The 25,630-nt window shown below is 38.4% G+C and overlaps 2 protein-coding genes across 4 annotated transcripts in view; one reads left to right on the top strand and one right to left on the bottom strand.

The window, feature by feature from the left end:
* The window catches only part of SLC12A7 (solute carrier family 12 member 7), a 130,562-nt gene extending 123,797 nt beyond the window's left edge, over positions 1-6,765 (bottom strand). The window contains exon 1 of one of the 3 annotated variants that reach the window (XM_070747049.1): positions 6,289-6,765. In XM_070747049.1, the coding sequence (XP_070603150.1) occupies positions 6,289-6,490 (202 nt within the window). In that variant the 5' untranslated portion in view covers positions 6,491-6,765. The remainder of the gene's footprint in view (positions 1-6,288) is intronic. The other 2 variants (XM_070747050.1, XM_070747048.1) reach the window with 2 other exon arrangements.
* Positions 5,927-25,630, top strand: part of MAJIN (membrane anchored junction protein) — a 53,609-nt gene continuing 33,905 nt past the window's right edge. The window contains exon 1 of the mRNA XM_070747052.1: positions 5,927-6,009. The gene's annotated coding sequence lies outside the window, so the exon portion shown is untranslated. The remainder of the gene's footprint in view (positions 6,010-25,630) is intronic.

Raw genomic sequence — 25,630 nt, 5'->3', positions numbered from 1 at the left:
CATGGCAACTGGCTGGAGAATTCTGGGAGTTGAAGTCCACAAGTCTTAATGTTGCCAAGTTTGAGGACTTCATATCTAAACAATGTATTTTCAAGAAAAAGAAAATGTAGGCGACATTTCATATGCATACCATAAATTCATCACATTTTCTTCCATGCAATGTTATGATTGAGGCCTTCATATTCCTAGATTACAGGTTTATCAACAACTAGATATAACAAATGAACAGGAACCTCCTTCTCAGAGGATCTGAATATCTTACTAATAAACAAAGAATTTGTTTATATTATCAGAGATGCTTTAATTTAGAATCCTGCACTAATCAGCAATTTGGACCGGAGGTCTAAAGAAACCTTGTAAACTCTATGATTTTTTAAAAAGATGGATCATTGAGCTAACCAAAACAAAGCTATGCTTACATTAATGTCTAACCTGCTTCATCACCCCTTCCTAAAAGCCATGAGCATCACTCAAATTTATTTACTCAGGAAATGAAACTCTCTACAGCCTATTCTAGAAAAGGTTCCTACTTACCTCCATTATTTACAAACAATTTCCAACTATTTTATATAACACCTTCTTCTCAACACATCTAACACCACCCCAGGGAGTGCAACTTAACAATGCAAATAAATTGATTTGCATAGAATTGTAATTCCTGCCCTTCTCCAAACTCGTTTTGTAAAACTAAAAATCATACGAGAAAAAAACTTTTCCTGTTTCTCCTTACCACCTTTCTATATTACCGCCAGCACAATTTCTTGGAAGTTGAATTCTTGTTTTAAAATGCTTCAGAGTCTGAGAAGAGAACTTTGGATTGCCCTGTCATAAATGAAGTTATTCACAGAAATTAAAATACTCTTCTTTTCAAATCAGTCTATGTGTATCTCTCAGTTTTGCCACAAATGTCCCATTAATTTTTATTTCTCCGGCTGCCTGCTATATGTAGTAGTATACTTTCTCTGCATGTGCTCTAGATATAAACCACTCAACGAACATATGCACTGAAATTATTTTGCACATGAGCTCAAGACTTAAATGAACATGTTAAGAATTGTAAAAGAAGGTTTAGGAATTCAAGAGGGAAAAATAGTGTTTCACACATTCTTGCTAATGTTGAATATTTGTATCACCTAGAAATACTGTTTGATAGAGTATGAAACTTATTCTTCCCATTTCCATACATTTCTTACATACAATAAACAGGGACCTACAGGTCAGATCATCTTGCTTTATACAATTTGCATCATTCTCAGAAAATAGTCAGACCTGAAGTATCTTTAAAAAATTTAAGTGAAGATATAGATGAAACAAAAGACAGATAACAAGATAAATGACTTTTAATGGAATTCAAAGTTAGACAATACTTTATTGAGACTAATTTATCATAAAATATATGATATGGTACTTAAATTAAATTTTTAACTCAGTATCCAGAATTTCAAACAACTGATATAAGATATAAGAAAGAAGAAAACAAATGGATGTGATTATAATCCATAAATTAGGAATTACCACAGGAAGGAAATCCCAGAGATAAAAACAGGAAAGAAACAAAGGTTGGGAAAATAAAGACAGAGTTAAGGAGAACAAGGAAGTAAGTGATATGAAACAGAGAAGTAGCTGAACAAAACAAATATTGAATGAAATTGCTGAATAATTATTGTTCTTAATGCAAACATTTCAGAATCAGTCCTTCATATTTGCAATTTCCAGTTAACATTTGTGATATTATACAAGAGTTAGACTCAAACAGAGATATTCCCACAAATTCATTTTTTCAAACAAGGAGTATACAAGTAAAGATTATATATACCACCTGTTTTCTTTTATGTCTTCTTCCTTTCTTTCTCAAGTTCCAGCAACAAGCACAGTTGAAATGAAAGTGGTGGATTTGGGAAACAGTTGATTATCCTTAGTCACACATCAATTTTCACATTCAAACTGATTGAAACACTTTTAAATCCATGTCTGCCCCATCACAAACAGGTTTGCTATAAAGGAAACTATTAAGATTCTGAGAGATAATAACTAGACAAAATTGGGGGGGGGATGCTTTTCCTAGTTTCAGTTTAACTACGAATTTGTGTTTAGTACTAAAGATCTAATTGATGGATTCCACTACTGTTGAATGGGCTCAAAAGGCAACCCCAATATGGTTCCCATGTATTTTGTTTTCCTGTCTTTGTAAACTTTACCAAATATTCTCTTGTGCTTCTGAACTTTCCATTTTTATGTAAATAGTAAATATAGAGCAATAATTTATGGCATAATCTTTCTAGCCCTGCGTCACCTGAATTGCAGATAAAAGATTTTATTACAGAAACGTCAGTAAAACAACTCTATCTAAAATATTACCTCCTGAATAGAATAGAAAGGTCTGAAAGAATTCTTATTGCTGACACATAATTTAAGATGCTCCAACAAGAGGTTTTAAACACCCAATCTCCTTCTTGCATTCTAAAAAAGTAGTCTCAGGAAGAGATATGTAACCCTTGACTTAACAACCATCTGCTTAGCAACTATTCAAAATTATGACCTACCTTAAAAAGAGGGCTTATGATCCAAATTTCTGATATTTAGGTACCCCTGCACTCACATGACCACACACACTGTTGATGAGGTACTCATCAACACAAACTACCACACATGACCAGTAATATGGTTTTACAAAGTTTTGCTGAAAACTGGTACTTATAACTGCTGGCAGAACTGTGACATAGTGAACAATGGCTTTGCTTAATGATAGCGGTGTTCCCTTATGAACTGTGGCAAAAATAATGGTAAAATCAGATCAGTTATGTGACCAGTTCATTTTACAGCCATTACAACTTTCGATCATATTGGGCAGGCTCCATTACAGTTACATACATACATACATACATACATACATACATACATACATACATATCAATCACATTTTTGCTGATAGCCAACAATATATATATAAAATATCCCTGTCAATATGGTCCTGAAATTATCTGAATTTCAATCCCAGTTTTATCTTGGATCAATATGTGATCTACATAACATTCTACAGTACTTTTAAGCTGTTTATTTAGCCCTATATTCTTAACTACAAAAAAGGCAATTTCAAGCAACACATATGATCCCATGTTGGAAAAACTTTTTCCAGTTCTATTTTTTTCAATTAATATGGTAGATTAAATTTGTTTATTCTTTAACCAGAGTGCATTTCTTCAATTTGCTAGCTTTAAACAAAAACAGTTGCAAATTGTTGTTGTATTCTGTAGCCAGAGGTTCTTTTTTTTAAAAAGAAAACCATAAAGAAAAGAAACCAACCACTATAATTATGTAGATCTTAGAATGTAAAAGCAACAATTCAGTGCACCAGAATAGTATCAAATACAGTACTTAAAAGCCACAAACTAACCCGTTCTTAAAATCCTCCAAAAAGGGTGGGTGGAGACAACCACTACAAATCTGATTTCTACTCTCAAATTTATTCTACTAGTCATTAAGGTTCTCTTAATTTTGTAATTATTGCATCTGTTTAGCCTCTAAAGATTTCAAGAATGATCTGATGTTTTCTCTCAGTCTCTTTTCCACCTTTCTTTATGGGATATGTTTTGCATGATTATGGTCATCTTTATTACTTTCTCTCCACTATCTCCAGATACTTTTAACATGAAACATTAAGTACCAGTAGCTGCCGAAAAGTAGTAAAATCAGATAATTTTCATAGCATAAGTTACCTATAGATTTTACTTTTTCCAGACATTCAGCAATGACCTAAGATTCCATATTAGTGAATTGTTTTCTTACATGAACAGTCACTCTTGTCAACAGAATTCTGAATGTTCTTAAATGCTTTCATGCTTTAATCTACATTCCAACCAACAAATTTAAAATAGTTTATAATGTTTGCATTTACAACTGCAGTAGCTCTTACATGATACAAATTATAAAATACCTGACAATGGATTTCTGTCACACTAGATAAGTGGTTAAAACAAGAACATACAAGTTATTCTCAATGAACGCTTGTGAATAGTCAATATTTAAAAACAGGTCTATCTGAATACTTCATAGGTTTTATCTCTTAACTTATTTACAGCTTAACTGCTTTCTCATTGAAAAAATGAATACACACACACAAATTGTTCTTGGATAATATTTCATACATCTTATAAAATGAAAGTTACTTATTCACAAAAGCATATGAAAATATTAATACTGAAAGTGTCACTTACCTTACTTTACTTTCTATGCTGAAACATAATTATCTCTCTAAAAATTATATCCAGACACTATCCCTTTCCTTCTATGACTTAAGATGTCTCCTAGGTACAGTACCAACCTAACAAAAGACCAGCCAGATGACAGCCTCACCATTATTAATATACATTGTGATGCAAATTACTAGTGAAGTATTTTTGCAATGTGATGAAATAGGATTAACTGTCTATAACATATAGTACAGAGCAAGGTATTTTTATTATATTATCATCTACCAGTATTACAAACCAAAGCTAAAGCCTCAAATTTAAATTATTTCATATGCCACCCTATTTTCTATTGCAGATTTTTTTTCTCTCCCCTGCCTTTTCCCTAGACTAGAGGAAAAGCAAAGGAACTTTTAAAATTACTTTTACATTTATCCTCCTGTACGCCATTCACTTCCCTTTTACTAATGAATCTAGAACCCTTTTACAGTAAATGGGTATAAAGTTTACCCAATCCTTAATCAATTACTTATACAATATACCTTATTACTGATTTACACAATTAGCAAAGGATGTTGAACTAGGCACAACTGGGCACACTCCATGCTAAAATTAAGGAATGTCATTTTTCAATGTTTACCTTGTTATTATAATTAGAGACACAGTTCAGCTAGGTCCTGGATGTTTTTTCTTGATGTGCTAATTTTTAAATTACAACAGAATAACAGTCAAAAGACTAAACCCTATCTGCAATTTAAAGTACAGTTAGTCCAAGATAATTGTACAACCAGGTAATGGATAGATCTCTATATCCTATTACAGTGTTCCCTCGATTTTCACAGGTTCAAACTTCGCGAATAGCCTATACCATGGTTTTTCAAAAAATATTAATTAAAAAATACTTCACGGTTTTTTTCCTGTACCACGGTTTTTCCCACCCAATGACATCATATGTCATCGCCAAACTAATAATTTTTGCAAAAAAATAATAAAAAAATAATTATTGTTAATAAATAATTATGTTTATAAATATCAGGATCACTAAGTGTCTTATTCAATGGTGAGTACCAGTAATAATGGCAAGTAAATGGTTGTTAAGGGAATGGGAAATGGTAATTTAGGGGTTTAAAGGGTTAAGGGATGTGTCCATAGCCAAAAATGGTGTATTTACTTCCGCATCTCTACTTCGCGGAAATTTGACTTTCGCGTGCGGTCTCGGAACGCATCCCCTGCAGAAATCGAGGGAACACTGTACCCCAAAATGGAATTAGTACACATTCTGGACATTTGGGAGTTAGTGTGTTTTGAAATAATTTCACCCTTTGAAACTGCACATACTATAAATCTACTACCCTATCATGATTAAGTCCTTTGAGTACTTTTTTTTTCTCTCCTGAAAAAAATTCCTTCCATTATATTATTTTATTTATTTATTTATTTATTTATATTTGTATGCCGCCCCTCTCCGAAGACTCCTTCCTTCTTGCCTTCCCTCCCTCCTTCCACATATAATTTTATTAAGAAATAATATGGTGCATGGCTATTTCGGAGTAAATTGAGAGTTTCACAAAGAAAATGCATCAAGAAGTTTTGTTTTAGTAAATTTCCCATAGTGAAAAAAAATGCCCATCTTCGATGACCGAGAATGCCTAAGTTAGCTCCTCCTTGTTTTCATCCGCTGCCAGGAAAGGCCACCTGTGGGACCTTCTGCCAAGAACAAACAGCAAACTCCCAACCCTGCAAAAATTCCCTCCTTTATAGAATCGGCCAAAACGACTTCACAGGTTTCCTCCGCACAAGCTTACAGGTTTCTGTATTGGGGGTAAGGGGGAGAGTTGCCCCAAACTTGCACACTCGCTGCAAACAAACATAAACTGGGATTCCTCCAACCAGGCAACCACCTCAAAAAAATCCACACGTCGGGAATTTGAGGGGGGGGAGGGAAATGGAGCTGAAATTTATCCCCCCCCCGCCCCATACTCACAGAAGGGACTTAACCTCGGCACCCGCGCGCGCCCCACCCTTTCCTTTCTTCCCTGGCCACTCTTTGTGACTCACGTGCTCGTCGGTTCTCATCCCAGCCGGAGACTCGGCCACTCACCTTGGCTCCCGCGCTCCACGCTGCCACTCGCACTTTGTTGTTGTGCTTGCCGGTCGTGGGCACCAGCGCTGCCCTGGCTTTTACTCTTCTCATTGGCTGGCTCGTCTAAACACTCCGGTTGCTGCAATACCCCTTGGGCGCTCGGGGCCTCGTTGCCGCCAGCGGGCGCTTCCACCGGCACCACCGTGAAGTTGGTGGGCATGGCAGCGCTCTTTCTTCAAGGAGCGCGCTAGCCTGTGGCTTAAAGCCGCTTGGACGGATCCAGAGTCGCCTCCTGCAAACCGCGACCCGCCGCCTGCCCCCTCCCGGGTAGTTGTGGCAGGAAGAGCGGCGAGGGCGGCTCTTTCTTCCCTTTTCTCCGCCTCTCCTCCCCGCCCCTAAGAGCGGGTGCCCGGGCAACAAACCTTGTTTGCCGCCCTCTTTTCCTATCGGCCAGGCAATAGAGGCGCCTCGCACGAAAGGGCCGTTTCCCCAAAATGAAAAGGCGGGAAGAGAGCGAAGCGCCTTTCTCTTCATAGTGGTTACCGGCAGCGTCTGTGCATCGTTTCTTTTAATCTGCTATGTTGGCTATTACATGCTTTGTGAGATATATATTCCTATATCTTCTCTTCTATTCTTTCTTAGATATATTTTACTATGAGTATATCTTCTATAACCGTCATTATGTATTTTACTGTATACCCACTAAAACCCTCATTATGTATTGGACAAAATCAATCAATAAAAAAATAAATAGAAACGCAGGCGTACTCCTGTATGCCACTGGTTTTGCATTCAATAGAATTCTTTATTGGCCAAGGGTGACTGGACATACAAGGAATTTGTCTTGGTGCATATGCTCTTAGTGTACATAAAGGAAAAACATAGATTTGTCAAGAGTCATGAGGTGCAACAATTATTGTCAGGGGTCAAATAAGCAATGAAGAAACAATATTAATAAAAATCTTAGGATACAGGCAACAAGTTACAGTCATACAGTCCTAAGTGGGAGGAAATGGGTGATAGGAATGATGAGAAAAAACAAGTAGACATAGAAGTGCAGACTTAGTAAAACGTTTGACAGTTTTGAGGGAATACAAGCCTTAAAGCAGCTGGCTGGGGAATTCTGGGAGTTGAAGTCCAGATCTCTTCAAGTTGCCAAGGTTGGAAAACACTGCCTTGAAGCACTCAATTTGGGGGAGTTTCAAAGTGTTTCGTCCTGAATATTAGGGCTCAACTCTCTAATATGCAAAGCAGTCAATGTGTATGTAGGTTTGTGTCTATCTCCCACAAAATAGTCACAGCTGGCCCATACAGTACATGCAGTACCTGGTTTAGGAGATACAGTACTGTAGTGTACTTGTATTTATTAATAAAAAAGCTCATGATCATCAAAAACATCAAGTCACCAAATTTTTGAATGGAGAGCATATAAATCATTTAATCTTGTACTTAATTTTATTGGGGGGGGGAATAAACTGGGAGTTTTGTATGCACAATCAGGCCAAATCTACATAACCATCCCTGGTGCCAGAAGACTGAAAACAAATAATTTCTCTTTGCTCAAACACTGTGCCCTTTAAAAGCAGGAAGTACAGTACACTCAGCATCTCTCTTGATCACTTTGCACTAAATCAAGGAGCTACTGCTGCATTTCCCTGTAAGCATCACCAGTTCTATGGCAATCATTTTTCAACTCACTCTACCCCCAGTCTATGTAGTTGAGTGCATGCAGGCAAAGTCAGCTATCGATGAAAGCCTCCTGTCCATGTTGGTTTCCAATCATGGATTGCGATGGTTGATTGGTCACACATCTATCAAGCCACAATTAATGTCATTTCCACCTTTCTGTTGTACTTGGATGGGCTACTGCCCGGATTGGGGGGGGGCAGTGGGGTAACGAAAATGGAGCTCCACCCCAAAGCACCCAATTTGCACTGAAACATATTGAAAGAAAATGCAGAGCGTCCTGCATACGCCATGCCCACAGTGTGGTAGTAAAAATTTTGGTAGCCCTTCACAGGTTGTACTGCAACATTACAGACTAATCCCTGGTTTCCAACGTTGGGCCCACACCCCACAGGGGGGCAATTGGAGCCTTGTTTAAATCAAGTTAATGACCTTTTTTTTAATGGGAGCAATTGGAGCCTTGTTTAAACCAAGTTAATGGCCTTTTTTAGGCTTCTACTGCATGTGTAGAGTTCAGTTTTTGAATAATAAGAATTATATGTCGGGGGGCTGGGGCATCAAGATTTTAGAGGTGCTTGGGTGGGGCATGGCCAAAAAAAGGTTGGGAACCACTGGTCTAATTCCATGCTCATGCTAAAAGCTATGCGAGCCAGTAATCCAAGCCAATCCTTTAAATTCCCAGGAATTATTTACATTGTGACGTCACATGTCCCAAGCAAATACCCAATGGCAAGTTTCAGGATAAGCCTTAGGTTTAACTTGCCATTGGATACTTTGATGGGATATTTGTCCTCACAGCAGAAACATGGAAACTTCAGATCATGCAGAATGCAGCTGCGAGAACAATCATGGGCTTCTCTAAGTATGCCCATGTTACTCCAACACTCCGCAGTCTGCACTGGTTGCCGATCAGTTTCCAGTCACAATTCAAAGTGTTGGTTATGACCTATAAAACCCTACATGGCACCGGACCAGATTACCTCAGGGACCACCTTCTGCCGCATGAATCCCAGCGACCGGTTAGGTCCCACAGAGTGGGCCTTCTCCGGGTCCCGTTGACTAAACAATGTCGTCTGGCGGGACCCAGGAGAAGAGCCTTCTCTGTGGTGGCTCTGACCCTCTGGAACCAGCTCCCCCCAGAGATTAGGATTGCCCCCACCCTCCTTGCTTTTCGAAAACTCCTTAAAACCCACCTCTGCCGTCAGGCATGGGGGAATTGAAACATCTCCCCCTTGCCATGTAGTTTCTGTGTATGATTCGACTGTGTGCTTGTTTTTTATATATTGGGGTTTCTTTTGGATTTTTTAACCTAAAACTGTAATTTAGATTGCTAAATATTAGTTTTGTTACTATGTATTGTTTTTTACCATTGTTGTGAGCCGCCACAAGTCTACGGAGAGGAGCGGCATATAAATCCAATAAATCTAATCTAATCTAATGGAGAAGTGGCTAAATGTTAATGGTGAACAGGTATAACCTTTGTTATGGTGATCTTTGTGGCATGCTTCAATCCTGTGCCCTGCATGCCACAACGTGAAGTGCCTTCAAAGGGACCATCTTGCTTAACTTCCCTAGCATCAGATGCTTGAGAGTCCTTAGCCTCCAGGTGTCTCAACTTTATGGTATAAAAAAGATGAATCCCGGTTGAACAAGATATTCCTTTGAAGGCACTTCAAGCTGCGGCATGCAGGGCACGGGATTATGGCATGCCACAAAGGTCACACTGTCAAGTGTTATATCTATTTAACATTGCCATTTCCTTCACAGGGTGTTGTCCCACAGTTGTCATCACTGACAGAGAAATGGGTTGCTCAGCAGCCAGCGTATTCATGTGGCAGGCTCATTTCCACTTCTGCTTTTGTTGTAGACAGAAGTATGCAGGTCATTTTATCACTTCTTACTGGGTTTCCTCCCCACAAGTAGGTTTAGCTACACCGCCATCACAGCCTACAAAACCCTAGGCTTGCACGACAAGAGCTTGATAATATTCCTGACTTTTGTCATCTCAGACTAGTCTCATATTATGATGCGTGGGCATGTCATGGAGACAATGACTTCCATGTATCCCCAGTAAGTGAATCAAGATAGTTAATAAAAGTGGAAACTCCATACAATAATAAATGAGGTGATAACAGTGGCAGCTGTTATCAAACCCAATGCATTGAAAGGAGATTGAAGGGTTAAAACAGAAGCTGACCAAGTAACTACTGTATTTTTCAGAGTATAAGACACACTGGAATATAAGACACACCTAGATTTTAGAGGTGGAAAACAAGGGAAAAAGTATTATGAAACAAATGGTGTAGTAATATATTATTTAATAAAATACTGTACCAGTGTAGCAGAATACTTTTTACAAACATGTACACTTTTTACACACTTCAAACTTGACAGCTTTAAGACTTGTGGACTTCAACTCCCAGAATTCCTCCTCCAGTCATGCTAGCTCAGGCACAGGAGTTGACATACACAAGTTTTAAACTTGCCAAGTTTAAAGACCCTTGCACCCCTAATCCCTAACCCAGGGGCCTGCAAATTTGAGACTAGTGGACTTCAACTCCCAGAATTCATCCTCCAGTCCTGCTAGATGGGGTAATTAGAAGGCAAAAACACTCCTGTTTTTGTGAAAAATTGGGGCATTTTTGCCATTCCCCAGCATGCAGGAGCTCCCTGCAGGCTCACCAGACCCTCTGTCCATCCCATTTTTGTGAAAAACGGGCCCATTTTTAGCCAAAATGGGATGCAAGGGCAGGGCTTTGGGGCAGTCAAAAATGGCTGTATTCAGTGTGTAACACACACCAACATGCAATAGTTTATGTGAAAACGCGTATGAGTATAGTGTATGAACCAAATGAAGTAACCATGCTGTAGAATTACCGAAGTACTAGTATTACTTTAAAAAAATAAATTACCTTGGTTTATTTTCAGTGACACAATCTCTAACAAAATTAAGAGCTCAGAAATGTTCTGACATGCAGAAATGTGAACAGGAGAAGAATAAGCAGTAAAAGCCATTAAGCCTGACCTTTAAACATAAGATAGCAGCTTTTTCTAAAACTAGCTTGGCTGGTGAAATCTTTTGAAGTGCTCCATACAAAGATGATGATACCAGCAACAGTTATTTCATTCCTGATTTGCCACTATGGAATCTGTGTGTACTATTTTCTGTTTGAAAGATAGCAGTCCTATTTATAGATGGGACATATATAGGTTATATATACCGTGTTTCCCCGATAGTAAGGCAGTGTCTTACTATCTTTTTACCCCCAAAAGCCCCACTGTGTCTTACTTTGGGGGTATGTCTTACATCTCCCCGCGCGCCTTCGCCTTCCAAGCTCCCCGCGCGCATTGCTTCCAAGCTCCCCGCGCGCCTTCGCATTCTCCCCGCACGCCTTCGCCTTCCAAGCTCCCCGCGCGCATTGCTTCCAAGCTCCCCGCGCGCCTTCGCTCGCCTTCGCTCGCCACCGCCTCTTCCCCTGCCGAAGCTCAGCTGCAAGCGGCCAGCGAGGCCGATCGGATCCGAGGCGAGCGGCCGGAGCTGCGCCCTCCTTCGCCCGCCTCCTTTCCGCTCGCCTCGGAGCCGCTTGCAGCTGAGCCTCGGCAGGGGAAGAGGCGGTGGCGCCGCGGCGAGCGAAGGCGAGGGGCGCGCAGGGAGCTGCCGGAAAGGAGGCTGGTGAAGGAGGGCGCAGCTCCCTGCGCGCCCCTCGCCTTCGCTCGCCGCGGCGCCACCCGCCTCTTCCCCTGCCGAGGCTCAGCTGCAAGCGGCCAGCGAGGCCGCTCGGCTCCGAGGCGAGCGGAAAGGAGGCGGGCGAAGGAGGGCGCAGCTCCGGCCGCTCGCCTCGGATCCGATCGGCCTCGCTGGCCGCTTGCAGCTGAGCTTCGGCAGGGGAAGAGGCGGTGGCGAGCGAAGGCGAGCGAAGGCGCGCGGGGAGCTTGGAAGCAATGCGCGCGGGGAGCTTGGAAGGCGAAGGCGCGCGGGGAGAATACGAAGGCGCGCGGGGAGCTTGGAAGCAATGCGCGCGGGGAGCTTGGAAGGCGAAGGCGCGCGGGGAGAATGCGAAGGCGCGCGGGGAGCTTGGAAGGCGAGCGAAGCTGCAAGCGGCCTCGCTGGCCGCTTGCAGCTGAGCTTCGGCAGGGGAAGAGGCGGTGGAAGAGGCCGCGGCGAGCGAAGGCGAGGGGCGCGCGGGGAGCTTGGAAGCAATGTCATCGCCCCCCCCCCGCAATACCGTTTATACCGTGTTTCCCCGAAAGTAAGACATATGTCTTACTTTCGGGGTATGGCTTATATAAGCCGACCCCCCTGAAACCCCCCATATGTCTTACAATCGGGGGGGTCTTACTATCGGGGAAACACGGTAGGACTTTGTTTAAAATAGTTAAAATACTGCATATAGCTCTTAACTTGGAGTTTATAAATATAATAGATTTACTGCCTAAAATATTAAAATATATTAAAATAATTTCAGTATAAAAACTTCATAAAGCCATATAAAATATATTAAAAGCATGAATGGGCATTGTTAATTAACACATTAATTAAGAAACAAAACAAACTGCCAGATCAAAGAGAAAATTTGTACTAGGAAAATCTATCCAGAGAAACATTGATGTAAATACATCATTAAAAAAAGAGTTTATCTTTAGACAAACAGATATAATAATGACTGAATATGGGGGGGATAGGGTTTTTTGCCACATAACATTTAATAGAAACAATCTGAATACATACACCATGCAATGTTTTAATTCTCTGCATTATTGGGGCATAATAAATAAGGCACTAGCCATTGGAAGAAACTTTGTGAAATGTTCCATTTGGTTTCATAGAAATTAATGTTGTCAAGGTTTTTCTCACTGAAATTAGTTGTGTATTTACTTTGAAATTCAGGATAAAGCCCAACACTTCATTACACGTAGATAAGATATCATATATAACAGATGACTGTGCTGAAGAGTTTTTGAACATTCATTGTCATCCATACTAGAATAAAATAAAATCTTCCCCAGCTAGTATACTCCTACTGAAATCAGGATTTTCACTACATTTTTACCCCAATGTGCTCTACAAACAGTTGGTGGATTTACACAAGCTATTTAATTAATGGCAACAAGAGTTCCTTTCTCAACATTAAAATTATTAAACATCATTTCACGAAATATAACAGTTTTGGCAGAAAAAAATTCCTTTTAATTCAAGGCATGTTTCAAGCTATTCATGCAATCGCAGAAATTAATATATGAAATTTTGATTCAAATGTGTATATGCTTTATATAAAATTATAAATTAGTATTTCTTTATCATATAATTGCAATCAAAATTATGAGAAAGGTGGTAAACTTGTTTGATAATCAATACTGTTGAGATTAAATGCAATTATATCCAATGGTGCATTACAATACAAAGATTTACATTAGGGATGAAATTTAGGTAGGAATTTGGAATGTGTCAGGTCCTGATAAAAATGAGATTCAAGTAGCTCTGAGAGTTGTTCAAACAGAAGCAGGAAATCTCAGAAAATTGAATCAGTATGTGGATTCTCCAGGAAAAAATGTTGGCAATTCAAAATATGTAAGTAAAACTTCAGGGGAAGTTTTTTTCCTTGGAAAGAAGAAAGAACATTAGAAGAGAAGGCCAATTTTGAGACTGCCAGCTCTAGGTTCTAACTGTAATAGATGGTTTTACCAGGGCTCACCAATCATAACGCTTCAGTAAAGCATTGTAATATTAGATTGTTAATAGTTTCTATTGTGTAGAAGGTTTCAATTAGGCAAGAAACAAACCAGTACAGCTATAACATCATTTATTGAATGAATACTTCTAGATGAGTAACAGCAGGCAATCCCTGTAATTTATACCCTGGGCCTTAACCAATCATAATACAGTACTTGAAAAAGCCTGCCCAAATATGAATGTTCTAAGTTTCCCTCCAAAACAGTTGAAGTTAACAGTTAGGGTCATCTTCACTTTAGTAGGGCTTAACACAACTGTATCAGCAGTGAATTGCTCCCGGTTCACCCTGGTTCTAAGAACTGGTAGCGCCGGTGACAGGAGGTTCCATCCACCTGCCCAGGATGCTTCTGCGCATACATGTACAAGTGCATGCATGAAGCAATAGTAAAGGGTTTTACAACCCACTACTGAATTATGTATATTCAATAAATAATTATTTCTACCTAAAGCAGAAAGTAAAACAAAGTTGGTGAGTCTATTGGACCAAGAAGGATGGCAAACTGGACAGCTGCTTGGAAAATTTCCATATAACCAAATGTATCTGCCTCAGCTATTGTATTGTATTATATAATTCATATATATCATATCTTTATTTTACAGCACTTTCTGTGAGTCCTGTGGTGACTCCCTGTTGTCTGAATTATCTTTAACTATGATCAATAATGCCTACTAAAAGCCCCAAACAAATCACAAGCAATCTTATTCATAAACAACTTAATAGGCGTGAGTTCTCCATAGAGGAGCACTTCATCCCATTCTGTCAAGTGTACTTGTGAAAAAGTACTGTAAGAAAAATATTTCCAAAAAAAGAAAAAACAGAGACAAACCACAAACAATGGGCGATATTGTTATATATCTCAAAACTACATACTTTTCAAAATCGCATTTCACAGCAACAGCTCAGCAAAATTACAAATAGTTCTGATACACTTTGAAATCTTTCTGTCTAAAACTTTGGTTCATGTAACTTTTTAGGGCCTAATATCCTTCTGAGACCTATGGACTCTGGTAGTCCAATCGGCTATTTGTCTGTTTCTCCCAGTACATGGAAGACAAATGAATCAAAAGAACATAAGCAATCACCTTGTAACTATTTGTCTGACATTTGCCACCATTTACATATAAATTTAATCTTTTTCTAAAGCTTTGTAAAGAATTGTGAAAAGTACATTAATCTGTGTAGCAAGCAATTGTATACTAGAATGAATCAGTAACAAATAATAACTGTAACATCAGTTTGCTTTTAATCTGATTTTGATTTATCTCCCAGAATAAATGTAGAGTATTTCTGAAATAAATTAGGTTTAGGTTTAGGTTTAGGTTTATTGGATTTATATGCCGCCCCTCTCCGCAAACTCGGGGCGGCTCACAACAATAATAAAATTAAAATAAAAAACAGTACAGTACATAATACCAAATCCAATGCCCACCCATCTAGTTACAATTTAAATTAATAATCTCATAAAAACAGTATATATAAAAAAATTAGAATGGAATGTATTCGTTTTTATACAATTCAAACACTTAAAGTTTATATACTGAGCAGGAAAGGAAGGGAAGGGTGAAATACAAAAAGAGAAAATTTACAGTACATTCAGCTTTATTTTCACTTTTACTGTGTAGACAAACAAACAAACAAATCTGCTCCTTAATACATAATTTAGCAAAAATAACTGAGGGGTGGGTGCAGGTTTCTCCAGCTTATGGTACATATCACTTTTATATTTAAATTAATAATTTAGCCATTATTTCTACTGGAAGAACTACTAAATCTAAAGTTTTAATTATAAGACTACTGCTATTCCTGCTTTTTTCTTTGCACAGTCCTTCTTTTCTCCCAAATGTTTTTAGGTTGCTTCTGAACCTGACATCTCATATTATGTTTTTGTGTTTTATATCTTTGTTTATACTTGCAGAATAGATTTAGTCTTTTAGTCTCAGCTTAGAATGGCCCTGGCAATAAGCAATTCAAGGACAATGAGAGGGCTCCATTTCTCTTTATTCTGTCTGTAAGAATAGGATCGGATTGCATTGCATTGCACCGCATAGAATTCTTTATTGGCCAAGTGTGATTGGACACACAAGGAATTTGTCTTTGGTGTATATGCTCTCAGTGTACATAAGGAGAATAAAATACATTCATCAAGAATAGAAAGACGACACGGTGCTAGTCAGGATTATTAATAAGCTATAAAATCGTACTAGGAAACAATACAAATATAAATTGAAAGGTACAAGTGATATGGTTATAGTAATAAGTAGGAAGAGATAAGTACTAAGAAGGATGAGAAGAAGAATAGTAATACAATCTCAGTAAATTATTCAACGGTGTTGCGGGAATTAATTGTTAAGCAGAGTGATGGTATTCGTGGAAAAACTGTCCTTGTGTCTAGTAGTTCTGGTGTGCAGTGCCTTATAGCGTCGTTTTGAGGGTAGAAGTTGATACAACTTATGTCCAGGATGTGAGGGGTCTGTAGATATTTTCACAGCCCTCTTTTTGACTCATGCAGTATACAGATCCTCAATGGAAGGCAGGTTAGTAGGACAAATATTGTAGCCACCCTCTATTTCAGGAATTTAAAGTACATTGAGGCATAGTTCCCTCTAAGCTGAGCAGTGAGCAATTGCTCACTTAAAAATCATCATCAACTCAGAGTTTTCCAAACCTGCCCAGAAGCCGAGAGGGAAAGAGTGAGAGGGAAGGAGAGAGAGAGGAAGAGAGAGAAGCAGATAGAAAAAAGAGAGGAAGGAAAAGAATGGAAGTAAGGAAGAGAGAAAGAAAATCAAAATCTAGTTTGAAACTAGCTCAACTATTTAAGTGGCATTTTGATATTGATAGAGTTGCCCTATTATGAGCTCACTGTTATAGACACACAGTACAGTATTTTATTTTGAAATTCTCTGAGGCAAAACAGGGTGGGTTTTTTATTTGTTTGTTTGTTTGTTTGTTTGTTTATTTATTTATATATTTATTTATTATTTCTGTGCCGCCCAGTCCCGAAGGGACTGCCGCTCAGACACTATACTTTTCCGCCCACCCCCCCAAAAAATTAGAGGGAACACTGCCTTGAGGCATACTTGAATCCCTACTACTTTCCTAAAGAATACCTTTCCAGGATTTTCTATCCTTTTCTCATTTGATTCTTCAAAGATGTTTCCATGCTTTCCCACCATCTAATAATATCACAACTAAAGAAATCCACACAGTTATATGCCCATCTTTCTTGTTGTTAATTTTAACTGAGAATATCTAATTTATACCGCAATAGTTGGGATGACTACTAGATGGCAGTATATTATAGTTTTCTGGACATATGCCCATACTGCTATCTTGTGGTCATTTGGATTCCTGCAGCATAGTTATAGTAGCCTATTCTAGGAACAAATTTATTCTTAGGCTACATTCTGATTGAAAGACAAAATTATACTATCCTTCAGCAGTACATTTCCTTATAATTTATTTCTAACTAGCATTTTTATGTTACTGTAATTCCCTTTTATTGTACTTAAACATTACTATAGTAGTTATGTTGGGTTTTTAGGTTTCATCAAGCTTATATTAAGTTATGGTTACTATGTAATTTCTTCTATAATTAAATACTGTTGGTCTTACAATTTACAGTCTAACCTCTAATCACTACCCTAAAAGTCTTTGGATTATAATGATCAGTTTTCAGCTACATAGCCCTATGTATGTCTCTTCTGAAATACATCTAAATGAGTAGAATTGGACATGTGCAAAAACATGATCAAATTACACTGTACCTGGAATGTTATTAGAGAATAAGTATTATCTGCTAAAGTACAACACTGTGTAGTAATGCAGTAATGATTAATAGCTAATTCAGATTTATTTAATAGGTGATGTTTATAATATGCTATCAACTATAATATTTCGGTATTACAGTACTTGCATTATTTAACACGATGATTGGTGAGCTATAGATAATCTATAATAAATAAGGGTCATGAATATGAAAGAGGCTTCATGCCATTGTTATGTTGTAGAAATATTGCATCTGTATTTTAAAAGCAATTTAATTTATTGATGGTGATGTGTTGAAGAGTAAAAGGTTATTAACAATTTGGATGATCATGATCTGAGATTTTGAGCTGTAGCCTGCCTTGTTATCCCTCAATTGTTTAAAAACTTAATGCAAGTCCTAATTATTCAAGTGTAGTAAGATTTAATAATAAAACAAAAAGGGATTACTAAGAATGTTTGCTCTAAGAAACTTGAAGTGCTAAGGCACTTTGATATTTGGGAAAGTGCTTCTAGATGTGCATTCATTTCTACCATTTGATTTAAGAATTATTTGTGATCTCTTTATGAAACATTGTTGGATAAATGCCACGGACCTTGGACAAATTTCAGATATGTCATGGTTTGGCTAGATATTTCAAACCAAAGCTAAAAGAGACATGATTATTCTGTAAAAATATAGAATGTTGAGTACAAAAGAAAATCATAGTGCAGGGATTGCCAAATTTGAGTTTTTATTTTATTTCACAAGAATTCTATTCAACCCCATTCTCAAATAGTCTCAGCTGTTTATAGCATATTCATAGAAACATCAGCTGATATTCTTCCATTACCCATCTAAAACCACTTAAAAAACTAAAGCTTACCTGCAATTCCTGATTAGATTTTCCCAGGAAGAAGGCAATAACAAACAATTTCTGAAAAAGCTTGCCAAGAAAACTCTGGAGGCTAATCCTTGTGGGAGTCACTGACTCAAAGGCACACTCACATACATATACTGAGGTATACGGGGACAAGGAATGAAACTCATGGTTGCCTTGAATCAAGGATTTGTGTGTACTCTGAGCTCTAATAGAAGTTGTTTGGTTTTTTCATGCCATCCTGTGCACACTCAGCTATTATGGCTTGTAATTCATGGTATATGGCTTTAGTGAGAACCAATTTACCATATAGTTTATTTCACAAGTTATAGTTAAACATGCCTGCCAGCACAGATATATTTGAAATGATTCACAAAAGGAATTAAATCATTTATTGATTGATTGATTTGATTTGTATGCCGCCCAGTGAAGGGCTACCGAACATTTTACTACCATACTGTGGGTGTGGCTTATGCAAGATGCCCTGCATTTTCTTTCAACATCTTTCAGTGCAAATTGGGTGCTCTGGGGTGGAGCTCCATTTTCGCTACCCCACTGAATTCCCCCCTGTCCGGGCAGTAGCCCACCCGATGCCGCCCCTCTCTGAAGACTCGGGGCGGCTTACAGCATATAATATAAAACAAAGAAATACAAAGACAACTCTAATTAATTAAAACTACACAACCTAAAATCCCAATATATAAAAAATAAATCATACAGATTCAGATCTCAACCATACATCACATTCATTGGCCAGGGGGCCAAGACCTAATTGTCCCAAGCCTGGTGACATAAGTGAGTCTTAAGACTCTTGTGAAAGGCGAGGAGGGTAGCGGCAGTGCGAATCTCTGGGGGCAGATGATTCCAGAGGGCTTGGCCCCCCACAGAGAAGGCTCTTCCACTTGGCCCACACCAAGCGACATTGCCTGGTTGTCAGGATCTGGAGAAGGCTAACTCTGTGGGACCTAACCAGTCGCTGAGATTCATATGGCAGAAGGCGGTCCCACAAGTAATCTGGCCCAATGCCATGTAGGGCTTTATAGGTCATTACCAACACTTTGAATTGTGTCCGGAAACCAATCGGCAACCAATGCAGTCCACGGAGTGTTGGAGAAATATGGGCATGTCTTGGGAGGCCCATGACCGCTCATGTGGCTGCATTTTGCATGATTTGAAGTTTCCAAACACTCTTTGAAGGTAGCCCCATGTAGAGAGCATTGCAGTAGCCAAACCTCGAGGTGATAAGCGCATGAGCGACTGTGAGTAGAGATTCCCTGTCCAACGCATTTCTAGATGTCTCTTCTGGCATTTCATCCCCGGGAGTTCTGCAGTAAACCAAGGAGCTCTCCGGTATCTACTGCCACAGAGAGGTCCCTCAGACACCTGGGACAGAACCACCTACTTGGTTACGTCTCCCGGTGGGGAGGATTGGAGCCTTAAAATCAAGCCATAGCAGAAAATGATCTGACCATGACAAAGGCAAGATATCTAAGCCTCTTAATCTCAGATCATTACTCAACTGCTCTGAGAGGAATACCATGTTGGGAGTACTGGACAGGCAGCGGTGGGCTACTAGCCGGAACGCTAAATTGCGCTTGCCACTATGGCTCGTAAGTGCTTGCAGGGGCCAGCGTGATTTTGCTTCTGCACCTGTGGAGGTAGCAAAATCATGCACGGAGCCGCAGGTGCGCCCATGTTTTGGCATGCACAGAAGCAAAAAAACCTCACTGAAACATGGGCGTACCTGCAGCTCCATGCATGATTTTTCTACCTGCACAGGTGCAGAAACAAAATTGTGCTGGCCCCGCAAGCACTTACGAGCCATGGCAGTGAGCGCAATTTAGCATTCTGGGCTGGCTAGTAGCCCACTGCTATAGCCAGGCACTCTGGACAGCAGCGTACAGGAATACATTAAGATAATTATTACTATTGTTTGCATGAATGAATACTGTAGAGAGATGAGGCATGATAGCATATGACCCAAGATGTTTATAGTCAGTGGTTGCCAACCTTTTTTGCCCATGCTCTACCTAAGCATCTCTAAAATCCTCACGCCCACCTCCCCTGTGACATATAAATCTTACTATTCAAAAAGTGAACTCCTACTCATGTGGACGAAGGCTAAAAAGGCAATTAACTTGGTTTAAACAAGGTTCTAATTGTCCCTATTAAAAATCAAGTTGCCCCCCTGGGGTGTGGGCCCCACATTGGGAACCAGGGATCTAAATAGAAACAGAAAAATGCTTAGGTAAACAACAGAAGAATATGTGCTTATTTCAATTTACATTTCTTATTTACAATACAGTAGCTACTTGAATGTTTATTGTACTTTCCCAGAAAGTGGATATGAGGAAGGACTTAAAAGAAACAAGGGAGATAATTGACTCTATGCACTTGAGAGGTAATTGCCTTGAAAAGGGCATCAACAAAAGGAAGCTGAAGGAGAAATTGGATGGCAAAAGATTGTAGAAAGTTATAAAAGTGCAGAGAGAGGAGGAGGAACAAGCTCTTGGAGGGCTTTGAAAGTAGGATATGGACTACTATATTTGTATGCTGTCTGGCCATAAAGGATTGATTCTTGAAAATGTTTTGAACAATGCAACAATCCATTTCAGCTATCCACAGAACAGAGCATAAAGCAGAGTATATTGGTAGTTAAAAACCAGGAGCCTTGTAGTACTTTTTCAGATTAACACATTTTTATTAAAAGGTACAATGAACTACAATTCACTTCATCAGACTGGGAAGGAAATCCTGCTCATACTTGCTATTCTTTCTTTCAATATCCACAAATCTGAATTGAGACCAGGCTTAAGATTTGTATAGGAAACTGAGAACTATGCTTTCTACAAGGATCATCCTCATCATTCCCTACAGTGCAAACCTTGAATGCCCCATGTATTTTTACTGGAAAGTTAAAAGAGAAAACTACAGAGGAAAAACCTACCTATTGTTTTTAAATACGTAGACAGGTATTTGAATCAGTGGTTAAACCTGATTTAAAAGAGGTTATCTTTTATAGCATGGCAGCTAGTATTTACTAGTATCATGTATATGAATATTATTATATCTTTACATACCTCCAATATGTACTTGACAAAACAAACTAACAAACAAACTAATAAATAAATACATTTTGGGGGATGTGTATCATTCAAAAGGGGTCATCAAGAGATAAAGGCATATGTATATACCAGTATATACTCAGATACAAATTTAAAAATTAGCTACAACCTAAACTAGAAATATATAACTTTCCCTTCTTATAGTTCTTTACTTTTAACTTAATAGTTAGCCGACTGTCATAATCTGCCTTCTTTAAGGAAGATACAGACCACCATAGCTGTGTAGAAGAAGAGATTTAATTATATGCTGTGTTTGATTCAACAGATGCAGCCTGTTATGCTAAACGGGAACAGACCTGTTCTCTTTTGCATCTGTGTTTGCAAGAAGGGAGTAGTAGTGGGTTTGATCATGTTCTTTAGCAAAATAATTCTGCAGGTGTTCAAATGTATATCTTCAAAGCTTTTTGCAGTAAGACTAACAGTTAAAACAGATATATTGGGGTTGGACACCACAGCTGGTTTAGCTTTGATCTCTTGTCCCTGTTAAAATGATTTTTCACAGTTTAAATAGACATAGTCACCTTTTCTCTTTTAAAGGGCAAGAGCAGAGAATCCTGTTTTCATATTTTTTGCATTCAAAATGACTTGAAAATTTCTGAGAAAAATCAACAAAACCTAATGCTAGAAATATGTTTGATGATCCTACTATGACATTTAGGGCTACAGCCTCCTGTGGCATTCCTGATACTGTTATAGCATTTCATTGCAGAGCTTCTCTTCGTTCTCTGTTCTCACAACCATGGATCTCAATAACTGTTACTGATAGTTCTGATTCTAAGATGCAACAAGAGAATTAAAATGTCCTGTTTAGAAACAAACTTTTCTAGCTTGTTATATGCTGTCACTACAGAAAAGCCACTGCTATGTAAATGAATGCAAATAGTGATATCCTAAAACATACAATAGGCTCAGAAGAGAACTTTCCTAAGGATCTCAACTACATTTTGCTATGATCTTATTATTGGAGCATCATTGATAATTAAGTACCCTTTATACAACATTTTTCTTGGGCTATAAGAATAAAAACTCCAGAGAGTCATTAAATAATAGCAAAGTGATACAGAAAACTTTCACTCTGGATGATTGCAGCCTGGATTTGATGGGGTTGATTACTGCTTTTCTTCTGGAATTTAAAATTAGGACTTATGCTTGATTTAAATGTTTCCATGCATATGAACTTGATATCAATGGAGCAAGGTAATTTCTTCATTTCTGGAGTCCTTGTTAGGCTTCCATGCCTATTTTTTTATTTGTTAGATTTACCATATATCTTGCCTTTCATTTGGGAACTCGAGATAATGCATATAACAGTGCTTTCTCCAATATTTCCCAATAAGAACCCTCTGAGGTAGATTAAGCTGAAAGAAAGTGATTAATTCAAAGTTATTTAGACAGCTTCTCCTTCTACAGTGGATAGAACCTGGCTCTCTTTGCCTGTTCAATATCTTAAACTTTACACCATACTGGCTCTTTAGCATGGGAAGCTACTGACTTGTTAGGGTTAATGTTTCTCTTCCATCTGTGCTATCTCTGTTTCCCTTATCCTGCCAATCTTATCTAAATAAAAGTGAATTAAATCTAATGTCCATGACAACAATTAAAGGCAGAAAAACTTTCTAATCCCTCGAGTCTAATACTTTTCTGCCCATGGCAGGACTAGTTTCCTTGGATATGTGAAACACTTGCCAAGATCTGATTTAAGAATGCTGATTGGATCCACAGATATGTACTCTAGGCTGAAGTAATGTGCCAAAATTAGAAGTTTTCTCCTTGACCATTATACACCATTGCCAAGCTAGTGTATTAAGCAGATTAGATGTATTAAAACCAGTAAGCCCCTTTTTCATTTCTCACTGGGTGAAATATTAGTGATGATCTCTTTCTTTCCCATGAAGTTAAAAAGTGATGCCACACATTACAGAATGACCAAGGTAACTATTATTTATATGGCAGGGAATTACAGCACTCCAAGTCCTTTGATGTGCACCTGTACTTATATATAAATATATTGTTTCATTCATACTTTACACTAAAAGAAAAAAAAACCTTACCTAAATATCATGTGTGATCCATAATGAAGTTTCTTATTTGTTTAGCAAGTCTTAAAGTTGCCAAGGTTGGAGACTCCTGCTCTAGAGTCTCGAGTAAGCATCTTGAAACATCATGATTCTCCAGTAGGTTGAGCTACAATTTGTAGCCAACATATGTGAAAAAAAATCTCAAAATCATTATCATTGCCCATAAAACACTGAACATTAAGCCATCCCTTAGAGCAGTGATGGCAAACCTATGGCACGGGTGACACAGGTGGCAAATGGAGCCATATCTGCTGGCATGTGAGCCGTTGCCCTAGCTCAGCTCCAACATGCATGTGTTTGCCAGCCAGCTGATTTTTGGTTCATACAGATGCCCTGGGAGGGTGTTTTGGGCTTCCAGAAAGCCTCTGGGGGGATGGGGGAGAGTGTTTTTACCATAACCCAGCTCTAGGGATGCCTTTGGAGCCTGTGGAGGGTGAAACACGAACCTACTGGGCCCACCAGAAGTTGGGAAACAGGATGTTTCCAGCCTCCAGAGGGCCTCCGGAGTGATGGGGAAACGTTTTTTTCCCTCTGCAGGCATTGAATTATGGGTGTGTGCACTTAGCATACGCGCACGCTCTTTCAGCACCCAAAGAAAAAAGGTTTGTCATCACTGCCTTAGAGATAACGTTTGTCTGGGCACACAGCACAATGACACGGCAGGAAGTAAATGTTCCTACATTGCAAAGTTTTTGACTGTTGTCTGTTGATGGAGAACATATAAATTTTTATTTTTATTACAGAAAAACTGTGAAACTGGAGCCAAAAATATTGCTCCAAATACAGAGAGTTAAAATTAGGAGTGTGGGATTTGTTAGAGAAACTGATTTTATTGGTTTTATTGATGTTTTTTCTCATGCAGTATTACAAGCCCAGGACTTTTGACAGACAAACATTGGAAAACTTACAGAAAGTTTAGTAAACAGCAGCTGAATTTATAAGGAGCACAGATTAACAGTTAACCGTGACCTTGTTTATAAAACTATACAGAGAATTCAAAGCATATTTAATTCTTAATTTGTTATTAGTAACAATATTGCTAATAAGGATCACAAAAAGAAAGACTGACACTGAGATAAAATTGACTATGAGAAGATGGAGCATAAATCAGAACTGTTCTAAATAGGTTTAATGCCAGATAGGACAGCTGTGCTGGTTCATTGCCCAGTTGATAAACTATTAAGATAAGAAACTTTACAATTAAAGCTATTCGTTTCTTATAGCAATAGTTTGGCTACTATTTGAGCAACAGAAAAATCTACCAAAGCTTTAAAAAAAAGATATCTAACATTGATTTATTACAATGAAATATAGAAGCTATCAAGTTATATAGAAGACAACAGAAAAACTAAATCAGCTAAAATAAACAGTGCTCTTTTTCATAAAACAATAATTCTGACATTGGCCAGAGCTTAACAACTAAAGTAAAGGTCAAAGTAGATGTGATAGGAATAAAAACATGTATGAAAACATGCCTTAGAAAGAAAGACCTGCTCTAGTTACTTATCAAAGTTCACAAGAAGGATGGCTGTTGAGACAAAAGGAAAGCATGTGTTCAGTTTACTGAGCAATTCCTGCAGTCAGTTTTCTTTTTGAAAAGTTTACTTCTAAATTCAGAATTAATCCAAGAAGAAGTGATTTTTTAAAAGTAGCAGTTAATTTGGATGGGTGGGTGGGATAACAGCAGAAACATGACAAAAGGAAAATAGATGCATTATGCTATACATTTGGCTTAATGGACCTATTTTGTACCTTTTCCAGACAAAAAAGGACTGAAAATCACAATCTCTAAAATTGATGATCTTAGTGGAAAAAGCATGAAAAGGCTTGAAAAATTCATGCATACAAGTAGTCTGCTACTTAAAACAGTTTGTTTAGGGACTGCTCAAAGTTATAACAGCACTGAAAAAAGCGACATGACCATTTTTCACACTTATGATCATTGTGACATCCTCATGGTCATGTGATCAAAATTTGGATACTTGGCAACGGATTCATATTTATGATAGTTGCAGTATCCCTAGGTCATGTGATCAATTTTTCCACCTTTTTACAAACAAAATCAATGGGGAAGACAGATTTGCTTAACCATCATGTTACTAACTTAATAACTGTGG

This window comes from Erythrolamprus reginae, chromosome 3, assembly GCF_031021105.1.
Source record: "Erythrolamprus reginae isolate rEryReg1 chromosome 3, rEryReg1.hap1, whole genome shotgun sequence".
NCBI lineage: Eukaryota > Metazoa > Chordata > Lepidosauria > Squamata > Dipsadidae > Erythrolamprus > Erythrolamprus reginae.
Note: the sequence above shows the minus strand (reverse complement) of the source record. Positions and strands in the feature narration are given on the sequence as shown.